The 23,714-nt window shown below is 43.0% G+C and overlaps 1 protein-coding gene across 1 annotated transcript in view; it reads left to right on the top strand.

Moving 5' to 3' along the window:
- LOC109936326 (contactin-associated protein-like 5) overlaps positions 1 to 23,714 on the top strand; it is a 767,761-nt gene that overhangs the window by 502,564 nt on the left and 241,483 nt on the right. The window contains exon 10 of the mRNA XM_048599257.1: positions 3,702 to 3,982. Coding sequence (XP_048455214.1) covers positions 3,702 to 3,982 — 281 coding nt within the window. The remainder of the gene's footprint in view (positions 1 to 3,701; positions 3,983 to 23,714) is intronic.

Raw genomic sequence — 23,714 nt, 5'->3', positions numbered from 1 at the left:
TCTGATGCTGCTTGGCCTGCTGTATTCATCCAGCTCTACACCTTGTTATCTCAGATTCTCCAGCATCTGCAGTTCCTACTATCTCTGAAACAACAATTACTTTATAGTCTTTTGGCACTGGCATGTCAGTTCAATAAGGAAATCTACTCTACAAAGCGCATCTGACCCGCATGCAACTCTAGGCCCACAGTGATGTGGTTGACTCCTAATTTGCCCCTAAAAAGACCGAGCAAACTTCTCAGTTATATCAAACTGTGAAAAGGACTGTGGGTCTGCCCATAGCGACAGACTCCAGTAGTACCAGAAAACAGTTCACCACCACCTTCCCAACGGCGTTTAGTGATGGGCAATAAATACTTGCCCAGCCACTGAAGCTTAAATCCAAGACTGATTTTTTTGAAAATAAGGCCTGTAACACTGATATTATTTTTGACACCTAGTGTTTTAATGTAATTCACTTCAGTTCATTAAGTCATAAATTGTATGATTGGCAACACGCTGATATATTGCCACAACCTGTGTTGGTACTTAGAGATAAATGATGCTTGTATTATCTTGAATTTTAGAGTGAAGGAATGATCTGATTGGGACATTTTAAGATCGTTAGGTGAGTTGATAGGGTAAATAGAGAGAAACAATTTTGCTTGCTGGGACAGAACTATAATGTTAAATTTTAGTCATTGTGCAATGATGTCAGGAAACATGTGCTCACACAAAAGATTATGGAAATCGGGAACACTGTTTCAACATGACTTTAAGGCTAGGGTTTAGTTGAAAGTTTTAAAATTAAGACCAATACACATTTGTTAGCTGGACGGTTAAACATCTTGGTACCAAGGTAGCTAAATGGCTCAGTGGTTAGTGCTGCTGCCTCACAGCGCCGGGGACCTGGGTTCAATTCCACCTGTGGGTGACTATCTGTGTGGAATTTGCACATTTTCCCTGTGTTTGTGTGGGCTTCTTCTGGGTGCTATGGTTTCTTCCCCCAGTCCAAAGATGTGTAGGTCAGGTGGATTGGCTGTAATAAATTGCCCCATGACTCCAGGGATGTGCAAGCTAGGTGGATTAGCCATGGAGAATGTGGGGTGCCCTTCAGAGGGTTGGTATGGGCTGAATGGCCTGCTTCTATACTGTAGGGATTCTAAGTTGTATACAGAGATCAGTCATAAGTAGCAGATATCTTGATGGGCTGAATGGTACGCTACTATTTCTCTATCAATGGCCTTCTGCTGCATTGAGTGTTATGGAGGTGCTTGCTCGACAGCACAGATTATCACTTCACAAGTTTGTGCCTCTGAGTATATTGTAATATTTGGACTCTCCTATAACATAGTCCATGGGGACCATATTATAGATGGCGACACTGCTGTTTGTAGTTACTCTTAGGAGAAGATCTGCTCCTCTGCCTTCTGGCATCCGCACACATCCCACATGGCCAACCTGCACCTGCTTTGTGATATCCACCATCCAGGTCAACCCCACTTCCTGCTGCCCCCCATTTTGCCCTGTGAAAGAGATTTCTATGGCTTGTCAGTTCTGACCAAATGGCCGAAATACTTAGATTCGTTTCTCTAGGTGTCACTTTCTGGAGTTAATTTTGCCCCCTCAGTTTCACAAGGAAGGAGTGGCATCGTGTAATGTCACTGGGCTAGTAATCCTCAGCCCTTAGCTAATGTTATGGAGGCATGACCTCAAGTGCCACAATGGCTGAGTGTTAAATTTGAGTAGTAAATTTATGGATGACACAAAGAGTGGGAGAACAGCAAATAGTGAAGAGAATTGCCAGAGAATACAGCAGGATATAGATTGGCTGGAAACTTTGGTGGAGAAATGGCAGATGGAGTTTAATCCAGGCAAATGTGAAGTCATGCATTTTGAAAGCTCTAATGCAGGAGGGAAGTATACAGTAAATGGCAAAACCTTTAATAGTATCAACATACAGAGGTATCTCGGTGTACAGGTCCACAGTTCCCTGAAAGTGACAACACAAATGAATAAGTTGATCAAGAAGGCATGTGGCAAGCTTATTTCCATCGGCCATGGCATAGAATATAATATTTGGCAAGTCATGTTGCAACTGTATATAACGTTAGTTAGACCACATTTGGAATATGATGTACAGTTCTTGTCACCATAAGTCCAGAATGATGAGGAGGCTTTGGAGAGGTACAGAAATGGTTTACCAAGATGCTACCTGGTTTGGAGAGTATTAGCCATGAGGGGAGAATGAACAAACTTGGTTTGTTTTCAGTTGAATGTTGAAGGATGAAGGGCGACCTGATAGAGGTTTACAAAGATATGAGACGTATGGCTAGAATGAACAGATGCAGTCCTTTTCCCGGGGTAGAAATGTCAATTACTAAGGGACATAAGTTAGAAGTGAAAGGGGTAAGTTTAAAGGAGATGTAAGAGGTAAGTTTTTTATATAGAAGATGATAAGTGCCATGATTGTGCTGCCGGAGGAGGTGGTAGAAGCAGATACAACAGAAACATTTAAAAGGCATCTTGACTGATATATAAATAGATAGGGAATAGAGGGATACGGACCTCGTAGAGGGGAAAAAGTTCTTTATTCTCTCAAAGGATGAGGGCATTCCTGACTAGGCCAGCATTTATTGCCTATCTTTAATTGCCCAGAGGGCAGATAAGAGTCAACCACATTGTTGTGGGTCTGAAGTCACATGTAGACTAGACCAGGTAAGGATGGCAGATTTCTCTCCCTAAAGGACATTAGTGAACCAGATGGGTATTTCTGGCAAAAAGGTCGGCATTAAACTCTTAATTCCAGATTTATTTAAAATTCAAATTCTAACACCTGCATGACGGAATTCAAACCCGGATCCCCAGAACATTACCTGGGTCTTAATACCACGAGGACGTTGCCTCTTTTAGAAGGATGTCTTATGTCAGCACAGTCTTGGTGAGCCAAAGGGCGAGTTCCTGTGATGTACTCTTCTTTGTTTTTTGTTCTAAAGGGCATCAATGAACCTGATGGGTCTTTTAATGGTAATCAACAGTGTTCATGTGGTCACTATTAGGCTAGCTTTTAATTCCAAAGCTTTTTTGTTATTGAATTAAAATTTCACCATCTACCGTGATGGGATTCGAGCTGATGTCACCGGAACATTAGCCTGGCTCCTGGCTTACTAGCCTGTTGATACTATGCCACACACACATCCACATGTAGACAGACAGGGTCTCAATTGGGTGCTTCATCTGGAGAAACAGTTAATCTGGCAATGCAGCATATCCTCAGCTTTGCACAAAGTGTCAATCCAGTTTATGGTCTAGGTGTCAGGGTATGAGCTCATGGTCATCTGTGGGGCCAAGTCCCACTTCAGAAAATTGAGCACAGTAGTCAAAGGTCGAGTGTGTACTGAAGGACCACTGCACTATTGGAGAGCTGTTGCTTGATTCAGATGCCAAATATGGGTTGATGCAAATAACTCCAGGGCACTCTTTCAAAGAGGAGCTGAGGTGTCATCTCTGATGAGCTGGCCAATATTTATCCCTTCATCGACACATTAAAAACAGCTAATCTTCATTTATCTCATTGCTGTTTGTGGAATCTTGCTGTGTGCAAACCGCTGGCCTCAATTTCTGGAGCAACTACACTTTAAAAAGTATTTAATTGGCTGCAACATTCTGAGGTCCTGAAAATCACTACCTAAATATATAAATGCTCTCCTTTATAATACCAGTGTACTTTTCTTAGATAGTACGTTCTGTTCGGAGTCTAACACCGTGATATGTGATTTTATAGCCCCAATGGAAGTGCTGTTCTCATTCGACGTGGGTAATGGTCCATCGGAGGTTATTGTGAAGTCTTCCACCCATCTGAACAACAATCAGTGGCATTATGTCAGAGCAGAGCGAAATATCAAAGAGGCGTCTCTTCAAGTGGATCACCTGCCAAGCAAGACTCAAGAGGCCCCAGATGATGGACACATCCACTTACAGCTCAACAGCCAGCTATTTGTAGGTAGGACAGATGGGGCTGTTTGGGAGGGGGTTGAGGGGGGTGGGAATGTTCCTTAGATTTCTGTACATCTCTACTGAGATGGGCAAAGTATATCAATTTAATGTCCAGCTGCCACTGTGTTATTCAAGGGCTTAAGAAAAGAATCAGCAACTTGTACAAATAGGTTTGTTCTTTTATTTGCTGGTTGCCAAGCTGAGTGGCAGTTCCTCAGATTTCCATTAACTGGACTTCAGGGGAAAGATTTGAGAATGTGCTGCGATATTTGGAACTCTTGATTGATGTGGTCAATTTCCATTATGTCAGACATGTGGCAAGGAAGCAGTTTCCTTCCAAATTGGATGGCATATTTAACATAAATGTGTTCGATGATATAAGGGTTGACTGTGGAGGTCAGAAGTGACAGGTTTGATGTGAATTGAAAGTGGTTGTGGCACCCACAAAGTAGCTGTCAGAGTCACAGCTCTAGTCATCCCTGACCCTGGGAGGCAAGCCGCAGGTCTGAGAGTCTTAGAGCACAGAAGAAATCCTTGTTTTCTTGGAAAGGTGTGTCCATTTTGGCCCCAAGCCTCTTTACCCACGCCCCTGGAAATGTGTCATATATAACCTCTCAGAGTGCATACGGGATATGCCACTGGGCTAATAATCAAGAGGCTGACTTAGTGATACAGAGATATAAAAACATAGTACTGTGCATGCTGGAGATTTGAAATAAAAGCAGAAATTGCTGGAGAAACGCAGCAGGTCTGGCAGGAACTGTGGAGAGAGAAATTGTGTTAATATTTCAAGTCCAACGAGATTAATTTTCCAGCCCCCATCAGCTCCGAAGTTGTATTGTGCTCGAAAACATTAACTCTGTTTCACTCTGTCTCTCTCTCCACAGATGCTGTCAGACCTGCTGAGCTTCTCCAGCACTTTCTGTTTTTATTAATGACACAGAAACGTGAGTTTATAAAATCACCATGGCAGCTGGGGCATTTAAATGTAATTCATTAAATTTAAAATCGCGGATAAAAAGCTACCATCAGTATTGGGAGCCATGAACCTGTCTGCTTTCGTTTTTTCCTTCAAGGTGGGAAATTTGCCACCATTACTTGGTCTAACCTCTAGGTTACCTCAGCAAGTCAAACTCCTTGGGTGATGACTGGGTTGATTTCTCCAACTTTCATGGCCTACAATTGTTATATGTTGAAAGGTTTCAGAGGCTGCCTCGGATCACAACGTGTATCCAAGCAGTTCTTTTCAGATTCGAGTAAATACAATTTAGAGAAGACTCAACAACAGCAACTTGCTTAAATATGAATGTTTACTAGTAATAATAAATGAGTATAATGGAAATAATAAATGATTATAGTGATAATGATAAATGGAAGAGAAAAAGGAAAAATAAGCAACAAGTCTCACATTCCTCTGCTCTTTGGGGACCCCTCGATCAACGGCTGGTCTAGAGGCTTAGGTTCATTCCTGGCACCGTCCACGATCCCAGTCTGAGGTGAAGTCCAGCAGCCTTGGAACAAAACTCTCTCTCTGTCTCATATAACATTACAAACAACTGGTACAGAAAACAATCGATACATTAGACGAAACTGCTGGCTCGTACAGAAAACAAGATTTTTAATTGTGCTGTCTGCGGCACGTATGGGAATGTTCACAGGACTCATCCAAGGTCATGCAGTTTGTCAAGTATCATCAACCATTTTAGCCCTTCTGCCCATCCTATACAGTCTATCTTCTCATGCAGCTGTCCAACATCATCATTAACTTTTAACCCTTTGGCCCATCCTATACATTCTATCCCTGTTGATATTTGACATCGCATGTTACAATTGCAAATGCAGATGCAAATTAGCAAAAGCCACACGAGAATGTATAATAAGAGGATGTAACCTGCACTAGAAGATTAAAACTACAATGAAAATAACTAGCATCAATGCAAAGAATACAACAATAAGGTGTATCACCAAATTAACGATCGCAGGTGCCTTTGGGGATCAACCCTTATTTATATAAGTACATATACACACACCACCCCTAATGCATGGTCAAGGCTGTAATGGAACCAGCAAATCGTGCCACCTGATTGAGGCCACCAGAATATTGTCTACATTCTTTTTCAGTTAATCTATACTCCCCGTGTCTGTGTCGGTTTCCTCCGGTGCTCCGGTTTCTCCCCACAGTCCAAAGATGCGCATGCTAAGTGGATTGGCCATGCTAAAATTGCCCGTCGTGTTCAGGGATGTGTAGATTAGGTGGTTTATAGGGGAATGGGTCTGGGTGGGATGCTTGGAGGGTTGGTGTGGACTTGTTGGGCCGAAGGGCCTGTTTCCACACTGTAGGGATTCTATGATTCTATTTACATAATTTACTTTAAAATTGAGTATATTCCAGATTCAGGTTCCTGAATTTGTGTTTTTTTTTTCAATTCCCTATCTACAGACTCCAACACCACCCGATTCTTAGCTCAGCCTTTTCCCACATACACTAACTGCCCTAACACTTTACAATTTCACTGACTGATTTAATCATACAAATGCTCAAGATGGGGTATCTGTATGTCATCCGGTGGGCCCATTCACTCTGCTCAACACTACTCCTCCCAGAATCCATACTCTTTCATTTCTGCAACATTTTACACAATAGCTAATCACACTTTTTATTTTGATTGTAATTTGTTTGACATTCCTTTCACAAATACTATTTACATTTTTTTAAAGTCAGTTTCTCTATGGATTCTGTGTCAGTGTCTTATCATTTAAATTAGGTTTTCATGCTTTTCCAAGCCACACCAGTCCTTTTGTCAAGTAGGTGTACATGTCAGAGACCCATTCTTCAGTGCATTGTTTTTGTACTGCCTCATGTTTGTTACCCGGGGTAACAGTCACTTTGTCCCAAGACCATGTCACGCATTCTTGACTCCCACATAATCTGATCAAATGATCTTTGAGGTCTTACTTAGCTCTCCGCGTATGGTCCTGATGCCTCAGGTAGTGGCTTGATCACCATTTCGATATTTCTTAAAAAAAGAGACAAGGACACAAACATCACCAAGAAAAAGCAATCAGTTTGGCACTTTCATCGAAACTTCCTTTTCACTGCTGCAACATTTTAACCTGAATTGCCACCTCAACCCATTATTCTAACTTTTTTAGTCTCCTGCCTCCACTTTCCACCCTGCATTACTTTGCAATTTAACTATTACCACCTGGTTCCAAAGATGTGTCGAGATTTGATAGTCCATGGACCATAATCTTATAATATTTTAAGACAGAAGTCAAATATTTCTGTTTGATTCAGGCACAACATACTTTGTTCTTTCTCTAAGATGACCCACCTTTTTCTTAAAGTTACTTGACAATTCATTCTCGACATTTGATATATCTCGATGTAAATTTGTCCGCATTCAATATTCTGTTTGCTCCCTTAAAGTTACTAAGCATTTTTTATGTATTGAAACATTGAGACTGTATGTGTATGCACTTTATCATTTTCCCGATTCCCTTTAGATTTTCAAGTAACTATTCCATTTAAGTCTGATAGAACACCAGGGCATGTGAGTCTTAATACAGTTTTTGTCATGATATGCTTAAGTGTTAACTTGCTCAACAGTTTCAAGATTCTTGACACTCACTATAATTGATATTTCCACAGCACTTCCCCAACACTGGAATGTGTTATTGATGAATTGCTTGAGGGGTTGAGGATACCTCATCCATCACTGTGTTGCAGCGTTGAAATTCTGCAAATGGGTTCAGGCTTCAGAGTCTCCAATTTATAAAAAAACATGTTCCATCCATTCCATGTCAAGCAGAATGGGTTAATTAGTATTAATCTACTATGGATTCAAAAGGGGGTGGGGTGTAAACTCCTGCATGTAATTATGTCATCCACCTCTCCTCCTCCATGGAGGAAGGAAAAGCCCACCTCTTTGTTAAATTTGCCTTTCCTAAACTCCTCACACACAGGGCATTGCATTTTGAACATTCCGATATGCCAAACACTAGGATACTAACCATGTGTCAATCTTATCATCCGAAATTAAAGATTCACTCACATGTCAAAACAATATTTGAAAGTTCATTCTGGCCAGAAAATGAAATTCCAAACATGGTAATTTCTGGAATTAAAATTTACCCAAGTCCATCCACAACATGGAGCCAATTCCAAAAGATAAACATCTACAAACCAAATTTTTGAATCAACATTTTGCAAATGTTGGATTTACACAACCACTGATGGTTTCCTAAAATGTCATTGCATTAACAATACATGCTCCACACAGATACAGACACACAACACACTTTCAAATCACCAGACATTCCCAAAATACTAACTCAACTTCAAAGTATCCCCAGATCTCGAGATCCAGGGAACAAAAAGGCACAAATTATACGAGATGACATGCAGCATCCAACTAAGAAAGGTGCATTGAAATCAGACCACAAAGAGTTAACACTTCTGCAAGGTTCAGGGCACTTGCACAGCACAGAAACCTGGTCTCCAGTTCTCCCTTTTCCCCAGTTATTACTGTCTTCCATCCTCTCAGGGGTCCTGAAAACGAGCTGCACCAGTGCCAGATTGAATCGCTTCTAATAATGCAGTTCATGTCTCATTCTATATTCTCAACAGGTTTGGTGGTGAACTTCTCAGCTTTTGGAAAATCTAGAGGAGGAGCAAGAGATGCAGTGGCTGGTTGTCCTGTTTGAGAATATTCCCCTTTATCCTGTCGCTTTTTGATACTGCAGAAGTTGTCTGTTTCAGTTCTGTAATTCCACTGTGTGCTCCACTTGATGCCAAAAGTGCAGTGTTCATTCTCTGGTGCAATAAATTAATCTTTTTTAAGCTTACCATTTATCACTGTATCAGAAATCTTTCTAAGCTGTTCTTTGCTTTGCCCTGATTGGATAGCTCCCAAAAGAGAACTGTGTAAGCACTCATCTTTCTGTGCAGGTTTCTGAACAATGGGTTGGAATTTCTTGACAGGCCCAAACATGTTGTTATTGGGTTTGATATTAATGCAACCTGTACGAAGGGAAGATGAAGGTTCTGGCTGCGTCACAAATACTGTTTCAGTAACTGGAGAGGATACAGTAGATATTACAGACAGGTTTGAGGCACATAAATTATGTGAGATGCAATCACCTTATTTCATAGCAGTAACATGACTTTTAAAAGAATCTGAAAGTAGAGTTGAATTTGGATTGATTGTAAAGGTCACAGATGTGTTACCTGACTGATCGCATGGAGTGCTGGAAATCAAACATCTTTCAGAAAAGGTGGATGCATTATACTTTGTAGAATCTGCCTCTTTGCAGTGGGACATTGCTTGTCAGTAGGAAAGGCATACACATCTTTAATGAATGAATGCTGATTTGGAACAGCTTTGGCTTCCTTATGTATTATCATTTTTTTCAACATTTTCTGTGTTGGAGTGGAGTGCAAACCCTGTCTTCTGATGGTTTTCCTTTCCTCCCTCCACATCTGCTTTGAATTCGCTTACTTCCTTATGCTTCTGAGAGCAGTGCATTCTTCACATATTGTACATGGCACCCATAGATATTCCGTGGCACCCATAGATATTCCGTCTATCTGACTCCTCTCTATTCCTGCTTTCAGTAATGCCGTGAACATTTTCTTCCTGGTTATCTTTTGTTTCACCTTCGAACCCACCCCAGCTCCACCGAATTGTCCCTGTTTACTATTTGCTTGGATGGGCCTCGCTCTTTGCATACCAGCCACCACATCCTCTAACTTTCGTAACAACAAACTTGCCTGTCCCACTGCCTGTCCCTGAGCTGGCCCTAATAGGAATAACAGGGCACCTCTCATCCAGCCCGGATCACTTTGTATTAGCCAGCTCCTCGTTCCGGCTGTGAAAACTTCCTGGTCTGGACCCTGAAACTGTGGAGAATACATACCTGCTTGTGTAGCCAAATCCCTCAAACGTTTTATACCATCTGATATGCTCTCCCACTTTTCAACATCACCTTCCCAGTCTATTAGAGAAGGATACTTGTTTCCTATTGCAAGCATCAGTGCATTCCACAACGATCCAGTTTGCCCTATGTTTCTAAAGACACTATTCACATGTGGATCGACACTTACTGCTCCCAGATTCCCCCACTCTGTGGCACTTAGCATAAAAAGGGCTTCACCCTGGTCCCATGGCCGCATCAGCCAAGAGGTCAAGGGCTTGCCTGTCTTCTGCTTAAAGCATGACCCCAAATCCTGCAATTCAGACATAGAGTAGTCTCTCACTGTTATCAAATTTTGTGGGTTGTGTCCTCCTCCCTGTGTTGCCTTATTTGTTATTAGGGGTCGTGTTATTAGTCCCTTCTCTGCGGATAGCACTGGAGGTGGAGCAACCCCTTCCCCGTCTGTCCATTCAGATTCTGAATCAGATGAATACCAAATGTTTCCATCCCAATGTTTGGGGTCCCATTGTGAGGTTAATAATGCACCCACTTTGACTGGCTCAACTTTCCAATTGCGTCGTTTTGTCTCTTTTTCTGTTGTACCTTCGCCAGACGGCATGCTATCTGGTTCTGTTTCTCCCATGCCTTCTCAGCTCTGTCCTGTGCTGTCTTACCTGCTTCTGTCAGCATAACGTTACACTGTTCTACTGCCATCATTGTGGCCTCAAACTGCCTGTTTCTGACCTGGCACTCTTCCAATTCCCTACATGTAGACCGCAAAGCAGTTAACAATATCCATCCCATTTGTGGTACACTGTCCTTGCTTTTGGGGAAGCCCGTTTCCCGCAAGCACTGGTGTACAGCAGCCTGTATGAATAAGCCTCCTTTGTCTCCTTTTTCGGTTATAACCACGCCCCATTCTTGCAGGGGCCCTCATTGTGCTGACAAATCAGCTACAGACCCGAGTCCAGAGTCTGCCGCATTCCATCCTGGAATACGGAAGATCTCCGGAGCATCAGGTTGCCTTTCCCTTCTCTTAAATATTTTCCCAAATCCTGTCCTCGTCACCAAAATGTGTCTTGGATCACAAGGTGTATCCAGGTGGTTCTTTTCCGATTCGGGTAAATATAATAAAGAGAAGGCTCAACAACAGCAACTTATTTAAATATGAATGTTTATTAGTAATAATAAATGAGTATAATGGAAATAATAAATGATTATACTGGTAATAATAAATGAAAGAGAAAAGGGAAAAAAAAGCAACAAGTCTCACGTCCCTCTGCCCATCGGGGGCCCCTCAATTGATGGCTGGTCTAGAGGCTTAGGTTCGTTCCTGGCATCATCCATGATCCCAGTCTGAGGTGAAGTTCTGCAACCTTGGAAGAAAACACTCATCTCTCTCGTACAGTATCACAAACAACGAGTGCAGGAAACAATGGAAACAATGAACGAAACTGCTGGCTCGTACAGAAAACAAGTTTTTTAAATGTGCTGTCTGCGGCACGTGTGGGAATGTTCACAGGACTCATCCAAGGTCATGCAGCTTGTCCAGTGTCATTAACTATTTTAACCCTTTGGCCCATCCTATACAGAGGCTCATAATCATCCTGTTTGGCCATACAATGCATTTGATGTAGTCTACTTGGACTGCAGCAAGGCAATTGATATGGTCCTGTGTGGGATACTGATAGCAAAGGTAAGAGCCCATGGGATCCAATGAATTTTGGCGAACTGGATCCAGAGTTCACTGAGTGGCAGGAAGCAGAGGGTGCTGATCAAGGGGTATTTTTCTGATTGGAAACATGTGCCCAGTGGGGTTCCACAAGGATTAGTATTGTCGCACTTGCTGTTTGTCGTACATATCAATGATTTAAACTTGAATATAGGAGGGATGATTAGTAAGTTCACAAATGATACAAAAATTGGTGGGTGGTAAATAGCTGATAGCCTTAGAATAGGGGAAGATATAGACGGGCTGATCAGATGAACTGATCATTGGCAAATGGAATTTAATCCAGATAAGTGTGAGATGATGCACTTTAGATGAAATAACAAGGCGAGTCAAATGAGTACTCAATGAATGGTCAGATAATAAGAAGCTCAGAGGGACAGGTGGATCTAGGGATGTTTGACCACAGAAGAATCCTGAAGACACAAGACAGGTTAATAGGGTAGTGAACAAGATGTATGGGACACTCACCTTTATAATCGTGGTATAGATTATCAAAGCAGGGAGGTTATGTTGGAGCTATACAGAACTTTGGTTAGGTGGAGGACTGTGTGCAGTTTTGATCACCACACTATTGAATGATATGGTTGCACTGGACCGGGTGTAGAGGAGATTCATCGGGATGTTTCCATTGATGAAGAATTTCAGTTATGAAGACAGGCTGGCTAATCTTGGGTTGGTTTCTTTGAAGCTTCGAAGGTTGAGCAGGGACCTGATAGAGGTGTATAAGGTTATGAGAGGCACGGAAAGGGTAAAAACAAAACAGCTGTTCCCCTTAGACGAAGGGTCAATGGCAAAGTGGCATAATTTTAAGATGAAAGGCAGGAGGCTTAGAAGGGATTTGAGGAAAAGAAATTTCACCTAGAGAGTGGTGGGAATCTGGAGTCTGAGAGGGTATAGTTGAGGCTGGAAACCCCGCAACCTTTAAATAAAAAAATTGGATGAACACTTGAAGTGTGATAACAGTAGAAGCTGTGGCCCAAGTGCTGGAAAGTGGGATGAGTGTAGATTAGAGTAGATTTTGTCCGTGCAGACTCAATAGACTGAAGGCCCTCTTCAATGCTTTATGATTCTATGATTTTAAGATTTTATGTTGTGGACATACATTTCCTTGCTTGGAACACCCGGTGTGGGAGTTGAACTGAGAGCTCTGGCAAAGAGTCATCTCTCACCCCCAACGCCCTACAAGATTTCCTTCTATTTATTACAACCCTTACTCGTGTCTTAGTGTCCCTTACAGAGTGAATACCTGACTCTGACCCATTCTAAATGGGAAAAGCCAAAGTTCAGCCTTCTTCACCTGCCAACTATTAATTCCCTCTATACATTGCTCACAAATAGGTCAGTCACTGAAGTATAAGATCAAAATGGTTTGAGACCAGTCTAATGCTGAGCTAACCGATCTCAGCCATGAGCTAGAATCACACAATCACTCCAGAACAAATACAGGCCATTCAGCCCATTTAGTCTGCACCAACTCTCCAAAGAGCATTCCACCCAGACCCGCCCTAGTCCCCTAATAGCTCATTTACCATGGCTAATCCACTGAACCTACACATCCCTGAACACTATGGGCAATTTAGCATGGTCAATTCACCCAAAGTGTACATCTTTGGAGTGTGGGAGGAAACCAGAGCACTCAGCAGAAACTCACATAGACACAGGGAGAATGTGCAAACTCCATTCAGACAGCCATTCAAGGTTGGAATTGAGACTGGGTCCCTGAGGCTGTGAGGCAGCAGCGCTAACCATTGTGCCACCAATACAATTGAACTTCAATTGACTTCGTCATTTTTGCTGTAGAGAGCAGAAATTTCTGTCCGTTTACTGTGCTGCTGGGAGTACACATATCTGTGTAATGGAATGAAGCTCGGCAGTTCTGCAAACCACACACACACACACCCACCTACCCACACACCACCACCACCCACGCCCCCCTCAAGTCCCGACTGTTAAATAGGCTCTGGACTCTGAGTTCGAAGCTATCCTCTACTATCCTACCATAAGCTGGGCAGTGGAGTGGCAACAACAGTGGGAAAATCATGTGAGGTGATCTAAAGTGTTCACTCACTCTTCTAGCAGGGAATGTCTCTAGATTCCCCATGACTGTACACATGTATGATGCCAGGGTCACTGGGCCTGTGCACCAGCTCAATTACTTTGCTGCTTTTACCAGCAACAGAGATCAGCGAGAAAAGGATCACATTAATCCCATGGACACTGATGGAATAATGCCTTCTGTGCAAGGAGAAAGCTCATACTGGACATCTCTCCTTCTCCTCAAGTGTCAAAATTTACCAACCTGATGTCTTATTAAATAAGGAGATCCCTTGTCTTCTCCTGCCTGTCCGCTGTTAACTACAGTTAATTATGCCCCGATTGTGTGGTATTACGGCATAGATTCCAGACCAGGGGGGGCCCCTTCCCATCTCGCCTTCAGTCACTCTCTCTTGTGCAATCAGTGTAATCATGGGGGTCACCCACAGTAATGTCTGTAAGCATAGAATCCAGACTATGGGCTATTCCTTTGGATAAGTCAAGTCAGTTGTTTTGTGGAGGCATTTTCTATGTTTGTCGTTTTGAGTTTAACTCACTGTACCTTACCAAACTCACGTCACTAACTACTAACCCTTCCACATCACATCCGATTCCTGCTCCATCTTACAATGCACCGTTCCCAGAACAACTCATCACTCAACAGATATTCCACATCTCACCAGCATCCTTTACATTCAAGGCCCCCAGACAATTACAGACAGTCTGGAGCTGCCCTGCACTGTTCCTGGCATTTGCCCTGCCCATGGATGACAGGGGGCAATTACTGCCTTGCTTTATGGGCATGGACCTGGAAGTCCTGCTGGACGAGGTGGTGTAGAGGTGGGACTCCTTCTTCCCCCAGGACTGACAGTGGAGGTCATGAACACCAGACCATGGTTCAAGCTTGTCACTCAGGTCAGTGCACTCTCAGCTGTCTGGCAGAATGCCCAGCAATGTCGGAAAGTGATCAATGACCTCTCCATTCTGTCTCTGTCCCACCACCCTGTCTCCAGTATCTCACATTCACTCAATCTCTGATACTGCGCCCATCTCCCACCAATGCTCATGCTCCACCTCTCTCCCTATTCTGCAAAATCTTCCCTCACTCACTGTCATCCACCCCAACCTCTGACAGCACTAACACTGCACACCTTCTCCACTGCCTGCTCACTCACTCGAGACGTCTCTAAACCTGCACCAAAAGTAATGGCTGGGCCGCCCACTTTCATTTCCCTGAATACTTATCTCTCTCTCTCTGTCTCATTCCAGGATGAAATCTGTCCCCAGCAGGGCAGAAAGACATGTGGTGAGCTGACCGGCATTCAGCTCCTTCACCCCTTTCTGAAGACAGCATTCAGACTCTGACAGCTCCATGTGGCTGGCTAATTATTTCCAAGCCCCTGGATTGCTATCAGAGGATGCCTTTGATTTACTATGCCAGGACCCACTGACCAAAGGCCTCTTGACTTCACTGGGTCTTCTGACAAACCGTGACAAGCTCCTTTCCTTTATATCTGCAGTAAACAACAAGGCAGAAGCAATTATGATGGTCATATCTCTTGTTGGGATCAGGCAAAGTGGAAAAAAACAAGGTAAGGATGCAGTAAGCATCCATTTAGGCTCAGAATAGTCCATAAGATATAGAAACAGGGTCTATTTGGTCCATTGAGCCTACTTTACCATTTATAGAATTCCTACAGTGTGGAAGCAGGCCATTTGGCCCATTGAATCTGTAGTCACCCTCTAAAGAACATTCCACTCAGACCCACCCCCTTACCCTATCCCTGTAACCTACATTTCCCACAGCTAATCCAGCTAGTGTGCACATCCTTGGACACTGTGGGCAAATTTACCATTTCCAATCTACACATCTTTGGACTGCAGGAGGAAACTAGAAAAACCCACCAGGAAGAATGTACAAACTCTACACAGACAATGACCCAAGGGTGGAATTGAACCTGGGTCCCTGGTGCTGTGAGATAGCAGTGCTAACCACTGAGCCACATGCCACCCTATAGGGTCATGGTTGATCCAACACCCTGACACACTGATGTCTACTTTCCTGCATCGTCATCATAACCCTTGATTCCCCGACAAATTAAGAATCTATCTAACTGAACTTTAAATATACACAAGGACTCTACCTCCTTGGCTCTCTGTGGCAAGGAACTTGATTCACAACTCTCTGAAAGAAGAAATTCCTCCTCATTTCAATCGTAAATTGATGCCCCTTAATTCTGAGGCTAAGCCCACTGGTTCTAGACTCGCCCATGAGGGGGAATATTCTCTCAGCATTTACCCTGTCAAGCCCCTAAAGAATCCTATATGTTTCAATGAGATTACCTCTCATTCTTCCAACTTCCAATGAGTACCAACCTGTTTAACCTTTACTGATAAAACAATCCCTCCTTACCAGGAATCAGCATTGTGACAGCATGTGAAAAACGCAATGATGTAGCTTGAGCTGGGTGTGTTTCAAATACCACCACATGCCCAATGTAGATTTACCCTCAATCAGCCACCTCCAATCAAAATTCTTCAGTTCCTGCCTAATATTGTTGTAGTTCATCTTCCCCTAATTAAACCTTCACCCATGGACTGCTGTTATCCCTATTCATGATTATGTTAAAACTCACCATATTATGGTCACTACTCCTGAAATGCTGCCCCACTGAAACTTCACTTACCTGGTCAGGCTTATTTCCCAAAACCAGGTCCAGTATCTAACCCCTTCCCTGGTTGATCTGTTTACATATTGTGTCAAGATCCCTCCTAAATGGTCCTTATAAATTCTGCTCCATCCAGACCCCTAGCACGTAGTGAGTTCCAGTCAATATAGGTGAAGTTAAAATCACCCACCACAACAACCCTCCTGTTTTTATATCTTTCTAAAATCTGCCTACATTTTCTCTCCTCTATCTCCCGCTGGCTATGGAGAGGCCTGTAGTAAACTGCCAGCACTGTGATTTCACCTTTTCTATTCCTGAGTTCTACCCATGTTATCTTTCTGCATGAGTCCTCTGATGTATCCTCCCTCAGAACAGCTGTGAGATACCCCTTTATCAGTAATGCAACTCCCCCACCCCTTTTATCTCCCTTCCTATCACTCCTGAAATATCTAAATCCTGGGACATTCAGTTGCCAGTCGTGTCTCTCTATCGGTCAAGTATCTGTTATCGCAATAATGTAACTGTTTCAAGTGCTAACCAAAGCTCTAAGTTCATCTACCCTGTCTATTATACTTCTCATATCGAAACACATGCATTTTAGGCCACCTCCCCTGCTCTTTTCAGCAGCGTTTCTCTGTCTGTTCTTGTTCTTAGTAATGTTTGCCTTGGTTTCTACTTCTCCCTCAATTTCTGCATTTACTGCCCTACTCCTCTGGTTCCCATCCCCCTGCCACACTAGTTTAAACCCTCCCCAATCACCTCTACCAAGTAAGCCCCCCCCACTCCAAGGACACCAGTCCTGGTCCTGCCCAGGTGTAACTTGTCCAGTTTATACAGGTCCCATTTCCCCCAGGTCCGGGCCCAATGCCCCACGAATCTGAAATCCTCCCCCTCACACCATCTTTTCAGTCACGTGTCCATCCTATCTATCCTGCTGTTTCTATACTGACTAGCTCATGGCACTGCATAGTAATCCTGAGATAACTACCTTTGATGTTCTGCATTTCAACTTTCTTCCTAGTTCTCTATATTCTGCTTTTAGGACTTCATCCCTATCTTCATCTATGCCGTTAGTACCAGCATGTACCACAACCACTGGCTGTTCACCCTGCCCCTCCAGAATGTCCTGCAACCGTTGTGAGGTATCCAGGACCCGAGCACCAGGGAGGCAACACACCAACCAGGACTCTCATGTGCAGCCGTAGAAACGCCTATCTATTCCCCTTACAATTGAATCCCTTATAACTATAGCATTTGTATGTCTATCCCTCCCTCCCTCTGCAGCAGAGCCAACCATGGTGCCATAAATTTGACTGCTGCTGTTATCCCCTGAGAGGCCATTCCCCTCAATAATATCCAAAACAGTATATCCGTTTTACAGGAGAATAGCCACAGGAGATTCCTGCACTGCCTGCTTAGCCCTCCTCCTCTGCCTGATGGTCACCCATTCCCTTCCTGCCTGAGTATGCGGTGTCACTACCTCTCTATATGTGCTATCCACGACACTCTCCACCTTGCAAACGCTCTGCAGTGTTCCTGGACACCACTCCAACTCCGAAACTCAGGCTTCCAGGAGGTGCAGCTGGAGACACTTTTTGCACATATGCAAGTCCCTGGCACTGGAAATGTGCCGGGCTTCCCACATCCAGCAAGAGGAACAGACTACAATTTGCAGCTCTCCTGCCATGTCTTACCCTTGTAAGTTAATTAATCCTTACAATGTTGAATACTTTTATACTAAGTTGAAGCTTCTGACGCTCTCTGTTCCGAAAACAATTTCTCAAAACTTACCTACTGTTTACTCAGTAGCAGTAGTTTCCAGAAACAGCTTAGGCTTACGCTCCTTTACCAGCTGGAACTCTCGCTGCTGACCTTCCTCTCAAGATGTTCTGTCTCCTCTGAACCTTGCCTCTCCCTTTTTTTCTGGTTACATTATGGAAGAGATGGAGACACTACAGTAATGTAATGTTTGGGGCTAACCATTCCTTAACAGCAGGTTCATCTACAATACCCTTCTCTCTCTCTCTCTCTCACACACACACACACACACACACACACACACACACACACAATTCTATTCCCAGAACGCAAACAAGTGACAACTCAGCACCCTCTGGTTGGATGTTCTTCCTCCTGCTTATCATGAGAGGTGATCTTCCACGTTACCCTTCATGCCCATGCTGACTGCAAAGACCACTCCCAGAATACAAACAAGTGACAACTCAGCACCCTCTGGTTGGAACCAGCCATTGATAAGAGTTCAGGAGTTAGGCCACACTTGGGTTATTGTGTGCAGTTCCAGTCACCACGCTACCAGAATGATGTGGATATTTTGGAGAGGGTACAGAAAAGTTTTACCAGGATGTTACCTCGTATGGGGGATTTTAGCTATAAAGAAAAGTTGACTAGGCTGGGTTTGTTTTCACTGGAAAGCAGGTGGTTGAGGGGCAACCTGATAGAAGTTTATAAGATTGTGAATGACAAGGATAGAGTGGAAAGTATGACGCTTTTCCCCAGGGTGGAGAGGTTAATTACTAAGGGACACAGGTTCAAGGTGCAAGGGGGGAAGTTTAAAAGAGATGTGCGGGGTATGATTTTCACACAAAGGGTGGTGAGTGCCTGGAACATGCTGTCAGAGGAGGTGATGGGAGCAGACACAATAGCAGCATTCACCTGGATGAATACATGAATAGAAAGGGAACAGAGGGATATGGATCCTATAAGTGAAGACAGTTTTAGTACGGAAGGGAAAAATGTGGCAATGCAGGCTTGGAGGGCCAAATGGCCTGTTCCTGTGCTGCAATGTCCTTTGTTCTTTCTTCTTTCTTCTTTGTGGGTCCACAGTGTCCTTGCTGCAGCTAATACCCTTTAGGGAAGGAAAATGCCATCCTTACTGGTCTGGCTTACATGTGACCCCAGACCCACAGCAAAGTGGTTGACACTTAACCACCCTCTGGGCAATTAGGGATGTGCAATAAATGCTGGCCCAGCCAGTGACACCCTCATCCCTGAATGAATAAAGAAAAGCATTCCAATGTTCGTTAGGGTGTGCATGCAGCCAGTGCCGAAGGAGTGTGCCCAGGGAGGTTGGTGGTCGGTGACCAATTTGGAGGTTGTTCAGAGCAAGCAGTGAATTCAAGTCACCAGGAACATGCTCTGGTTTCTATATCGAGTAACCCCAACTTTTACCTTGCTGGCGTGTTTGGTAAGATAAGCCAAATATTAATGAAGTGAGTTGGGCCATCATGGCATTAAACAAACATTAATGCCCCCACTAATTTATAACTCACTGCTGCCCAGTGAGAAACTAACCATGCCACATGTGAAGAACATAAAATATTGAGTGAGATGCTCACAACATTAGGATGGACCTCACCGGACTTCTCATCCTTTGCTACCACCAAACACAGCATAGCCCACATCACTCCAAACAGATTCCACCTCTGTGTGTAATTCCATAATATTGTAGCTTTGTAAATAGTTAATGTTTTAAATACATTTCAGATATCTGACTCTGTCTATTTTGTGGACTACTAGAATATAGGCTGCTGTCTCATTAGAGAGAGAAAGAGGCAATTGGTGGTGGTTTAACCTAAGGGTCACCACGCCTCAGGCGAGGGGAGAGGTTGAGAAGGATAGATCTTCATAGTAACCTCAACCATTGTGGGGACTGCACCCACTCTGTTGGCATCACTCTGCATTGCAAACTGGCTGGCCAGCAGCAGAGGGAGAAATGACAAAGAGGAGCCTTGAGTCCTGTGTCCAGTAGCACAAATCAATCTTAATTCAGAGCTGTTTGCCAACACAGGGCAGGGTCCTTGGAAACAGTTTCCATCAGACACTCTGCCTCTCTTAGCCCCCCTTAGCATGCATCCCATTTAATAATATTCCAATATAGACAGTTATACACCTTCCCAAAAAAATTACCAGCAGCATCACATTAATTGCCAAAAAACTGGATACTTGCTTATCATTAATTACTATTTCAAATTCTGTTTTAGAATTTATATTCCCTATTAAACTTATTACAACAGACACAAAAGGATGCTAATTTCTATCAACTGATATAAAATTTGCAATTTCAGCTCCAATATAAAGTTAGTTATATGTAAAGTTATATAGTTAACCTAATGTTACAAATTCTTTGACAAAGCTAAAAAAAGGGGGAGCAGCTTCTGTCTTTCTGTTGACCTTGGGAGATCAAACGCAGTCTGTCTGTCTTGGAGCTGCATTTATAACTTCTGTTTGCATGCTGTAAGTTGGTTTAAAACAGAGGTTTGATTCTTGGATGAACCTTACTGTCTTTATTCTAAACCAGTTTGCTTTACTAAATAAGACAGCATCTATTTGAAATTCATTGATGAGGGTGAAATGCAATCACCTTCACAGCTTTACCAAGTCAATACAACAAACTTATATGGATTCTCAGGATACAACAGAACATGACCTCATTCTCAACCTTACCTTGTATTTGTCTGTCATTCTCGCCTTGATCTTTGAATACAAGGAACTGCTCAAATTATCTACATTTGTGCTAAGTTGTAAAGTTGCAAATGTTTATTTTCTTGAAGCCACACTGACCATATTTTACAACCTCTTTATCTCCCCTACCATGCTAACTGTCTCTCAGTGTTCTTTTGGAGGTTATCCATGAACAATATTTGTTGTTCTCACCCTCCCTGCTAATGAAGTGTGTCTCTATTTATTGTATAAGTTGACTGCTCACAGAAATTCAGCTAAATCCCTTCATGCTAGTTTGTAGGTTGTATTTTAATTTATAATTACCTAAAAAGGTTGGAATACTGTAGGATCAAACTATTCCTTCTACATTTTAGTAAATAACAAACTTGGGACTGTGTTTAGTGCCCAGGTGTCACTTATCTAGGTTTTTCAAGAATGCTCCTTCTCAAAAATGCTTATGTGCTTAGAGCTGCCTGTCTATAGAAATCTAATTAAATCCCCCTGTCTCTTCTCACCAGGACCTTTCATTATCTTATCCGGTAACTCTGTACGGAAGCCACATTGTGAAAGCCTGCTGTGTGCAGCTGCTAATTCCTTTTCGGCCATTTTATGCCAGCTAAAAAGCCCCGTGGAGCCATTTTATGACAATTTTAATCGCGGGCAGCTGCAAAACCAATAAACGGAGCTAACCAAATCCAGTATATAATAAGTCACAAATGGTATTAGGTGGGGATTCACTTGTGTCCTGAGAAATAAGAACAGACCACAACTGTGGTTCTTGCATTAGGAGTGGCATGCTTGTAATGTGTAACTCCATAAATAAATGGTTCTAAATCTGTTTCATGAATGGTTTCCATTCTATCCTTCATGACCTGGTTTTCTGAAATAAAATGCAAGGATAAGCTCCTTGCGTGTGGTAAAGGTGCTGTCGGAGAGATTGACTCATGCCAGAGCACCCAACAACAAAGGCAAAAATCAGATTCTGTTTAGTGATAGATATTGAGAGACAAATATTGGCCAGAAACTGGGGAGAAAAATTCTAGTTCTTCTTTGACATATTCTGTGTGATCTTTTTGGTTCTCCTGAGGGACAGATGAGGTTTTGGTTTAGTCTCATTGAAAAGGGACATTTACAAGGTTTCATTTTTACAGAATGTAATTGCAGCAACATAGCATTAGCCGAGCTAGATTTTGTTCTCAAGTTTCCAAAGTGGGACTTGAACTCGCAACCTTCTGATTCGAGGTGATTCTTCAACTAGCTGAGTCATAGCTGACAAGAAACAAAGGCGATATAAATGCCGAATTGAAGATGAGAACATCTAGTATATTAGCTGAGGAAGTAATTTGGTCAGCTTGCCTACAGGCCTGTAGGGTCAATTGTCCTGAATACATTACTTTTGGAAACTGTTGTTGTGCAGAAGGATTAAAGAAAGCAATAAAACTATCCACGCTTGATGTCAATGAGCATTCAGAAACAATATAAGGTTTCTTTTGATCCTGATACAGTTACAACACTCCAGTCTGAAAACAATTGAAAGAATTAAGAAATGCTCTTGTCGAACATGCAACTCTCTTTTGTCTTCTTTTTAGAATGTGGGTCTCAATGGCTGGGACAGCATTTATTGCCTGTCCCAAGTTGCCCTTGAGAAGGTGATGGTGAGGTGCCTTCTTGAGCTGCTGCAGTTCATGTGCTGTAGGTTGACCTACAATGCCCTTAAGGGTAATGTTCCACGGCTTTGACCCAGCAACATTGCAGACACAGTGATATATTTCCAAGTCAGGATGGTGAGTGTCTTGGAGGAGACCTTGCAGTTAGTGGCATTCCCATGTTTCTGCTGTCTTTGTCCTTCAAGTTGGAAGTGGTCGTGGGTTTGGAAGGAGCTGTCTGAGGATCTTTGGCGAATTTCTGCAGTGCGTCTTGTAGATAATACACACTGCTGCTACTGAACGTCGATAATGGAGGGAGTGGATGCTTGTGGACGCGGTGACAATCAAGTGGGCTGCTTTGTCCCGGATGGTGCCAAGCTTCTTGAGCATTGTTGAGTCCTGAGTGTTGTTGGAGTTGCACTCGTTCAAGCAAGTGTGTTTTTGCAAGTGTTTTTCATGAACTCAACAAATGTTATAGCACTATTGCCTAGAGATTTAATTGGCCTGTGCCTATTTTAAACAATAATACTGAAGCAGATGTTAAGTCCTTTGGATGCATAGATAGGGGGCCTGCTGCCTATTTCTTACCGTTACCAAATCAAATGTACCCAGCAGCAGGAACTTACAAATGGTGGTGTTCCCATACATTTGCTGCCCCTGTCTTTCTAAATGGTAGAGGTTGTGGGTTTGGGAGGTTCTGCCTAAGGTGCTTTTGTGAGTTGCTGCAGTGTATCCTGTAGATGGTACATATGGATGACACTGTTGCCAGCAGTGGAGCGAATGAAGCTTTTCTTGAGTTTTGTTGGGGCTGTACTCGTCAGTGAATTAAAACAAACACAGAATATGCTGGAGAAACTCAGCAGATCTGGCAGCACCTGCAGAGAGAGAGAGAAACAGAGTAACATTTCAGGTCCGTTGTGACTTTTCTTCAGAACACAGCTTTCATTTCTGAAGAAGCCTTGTACTAGATTTGAAGCTCTGTTTCTCTCTCGACAGACATTGCCAGACCTGTTGAATTTCTCCAGCACTCTGCGTATTTGTTTCAGATATTCATTATCCTCAGTAATTTTCCTTTGTTTTTTGAGATAATTCTCCCAATTTTATCACAAGACCCCAGAATTTGTGAGCGAGGCAAACAATGCCTTGTTTGCTGTTGCCATTTCTGTTATCTATCTTTAGCATGCTGCCCTTAATCAGTTGAGGCATTAGTACAGGAGTTGGGACGTTATGTTACAGTTGTATAAGTCATTGGTGAGGCCGCACTTGGAGTATTGTGTACAG

This window comes from Rhincodon typus, chromosome 7 (genome assembly GCF_021869965.1).
Source record: "Rhincodon typus isolate 14 chromosome 7, sRhiTyp1.1, whole genome shotgun sequence".
Lineage (NCBI taxonomy): Eukaryota > Metazoa > Chordata > Chondrichthyes > Orectolobiformes > Rhincodontidae > Rhincodon > Rhincodon typus.
Note: the sequence above shows the minus strand (reverse complement) of the source record. Positions and strands in the feature narration are given on the sequence as shown.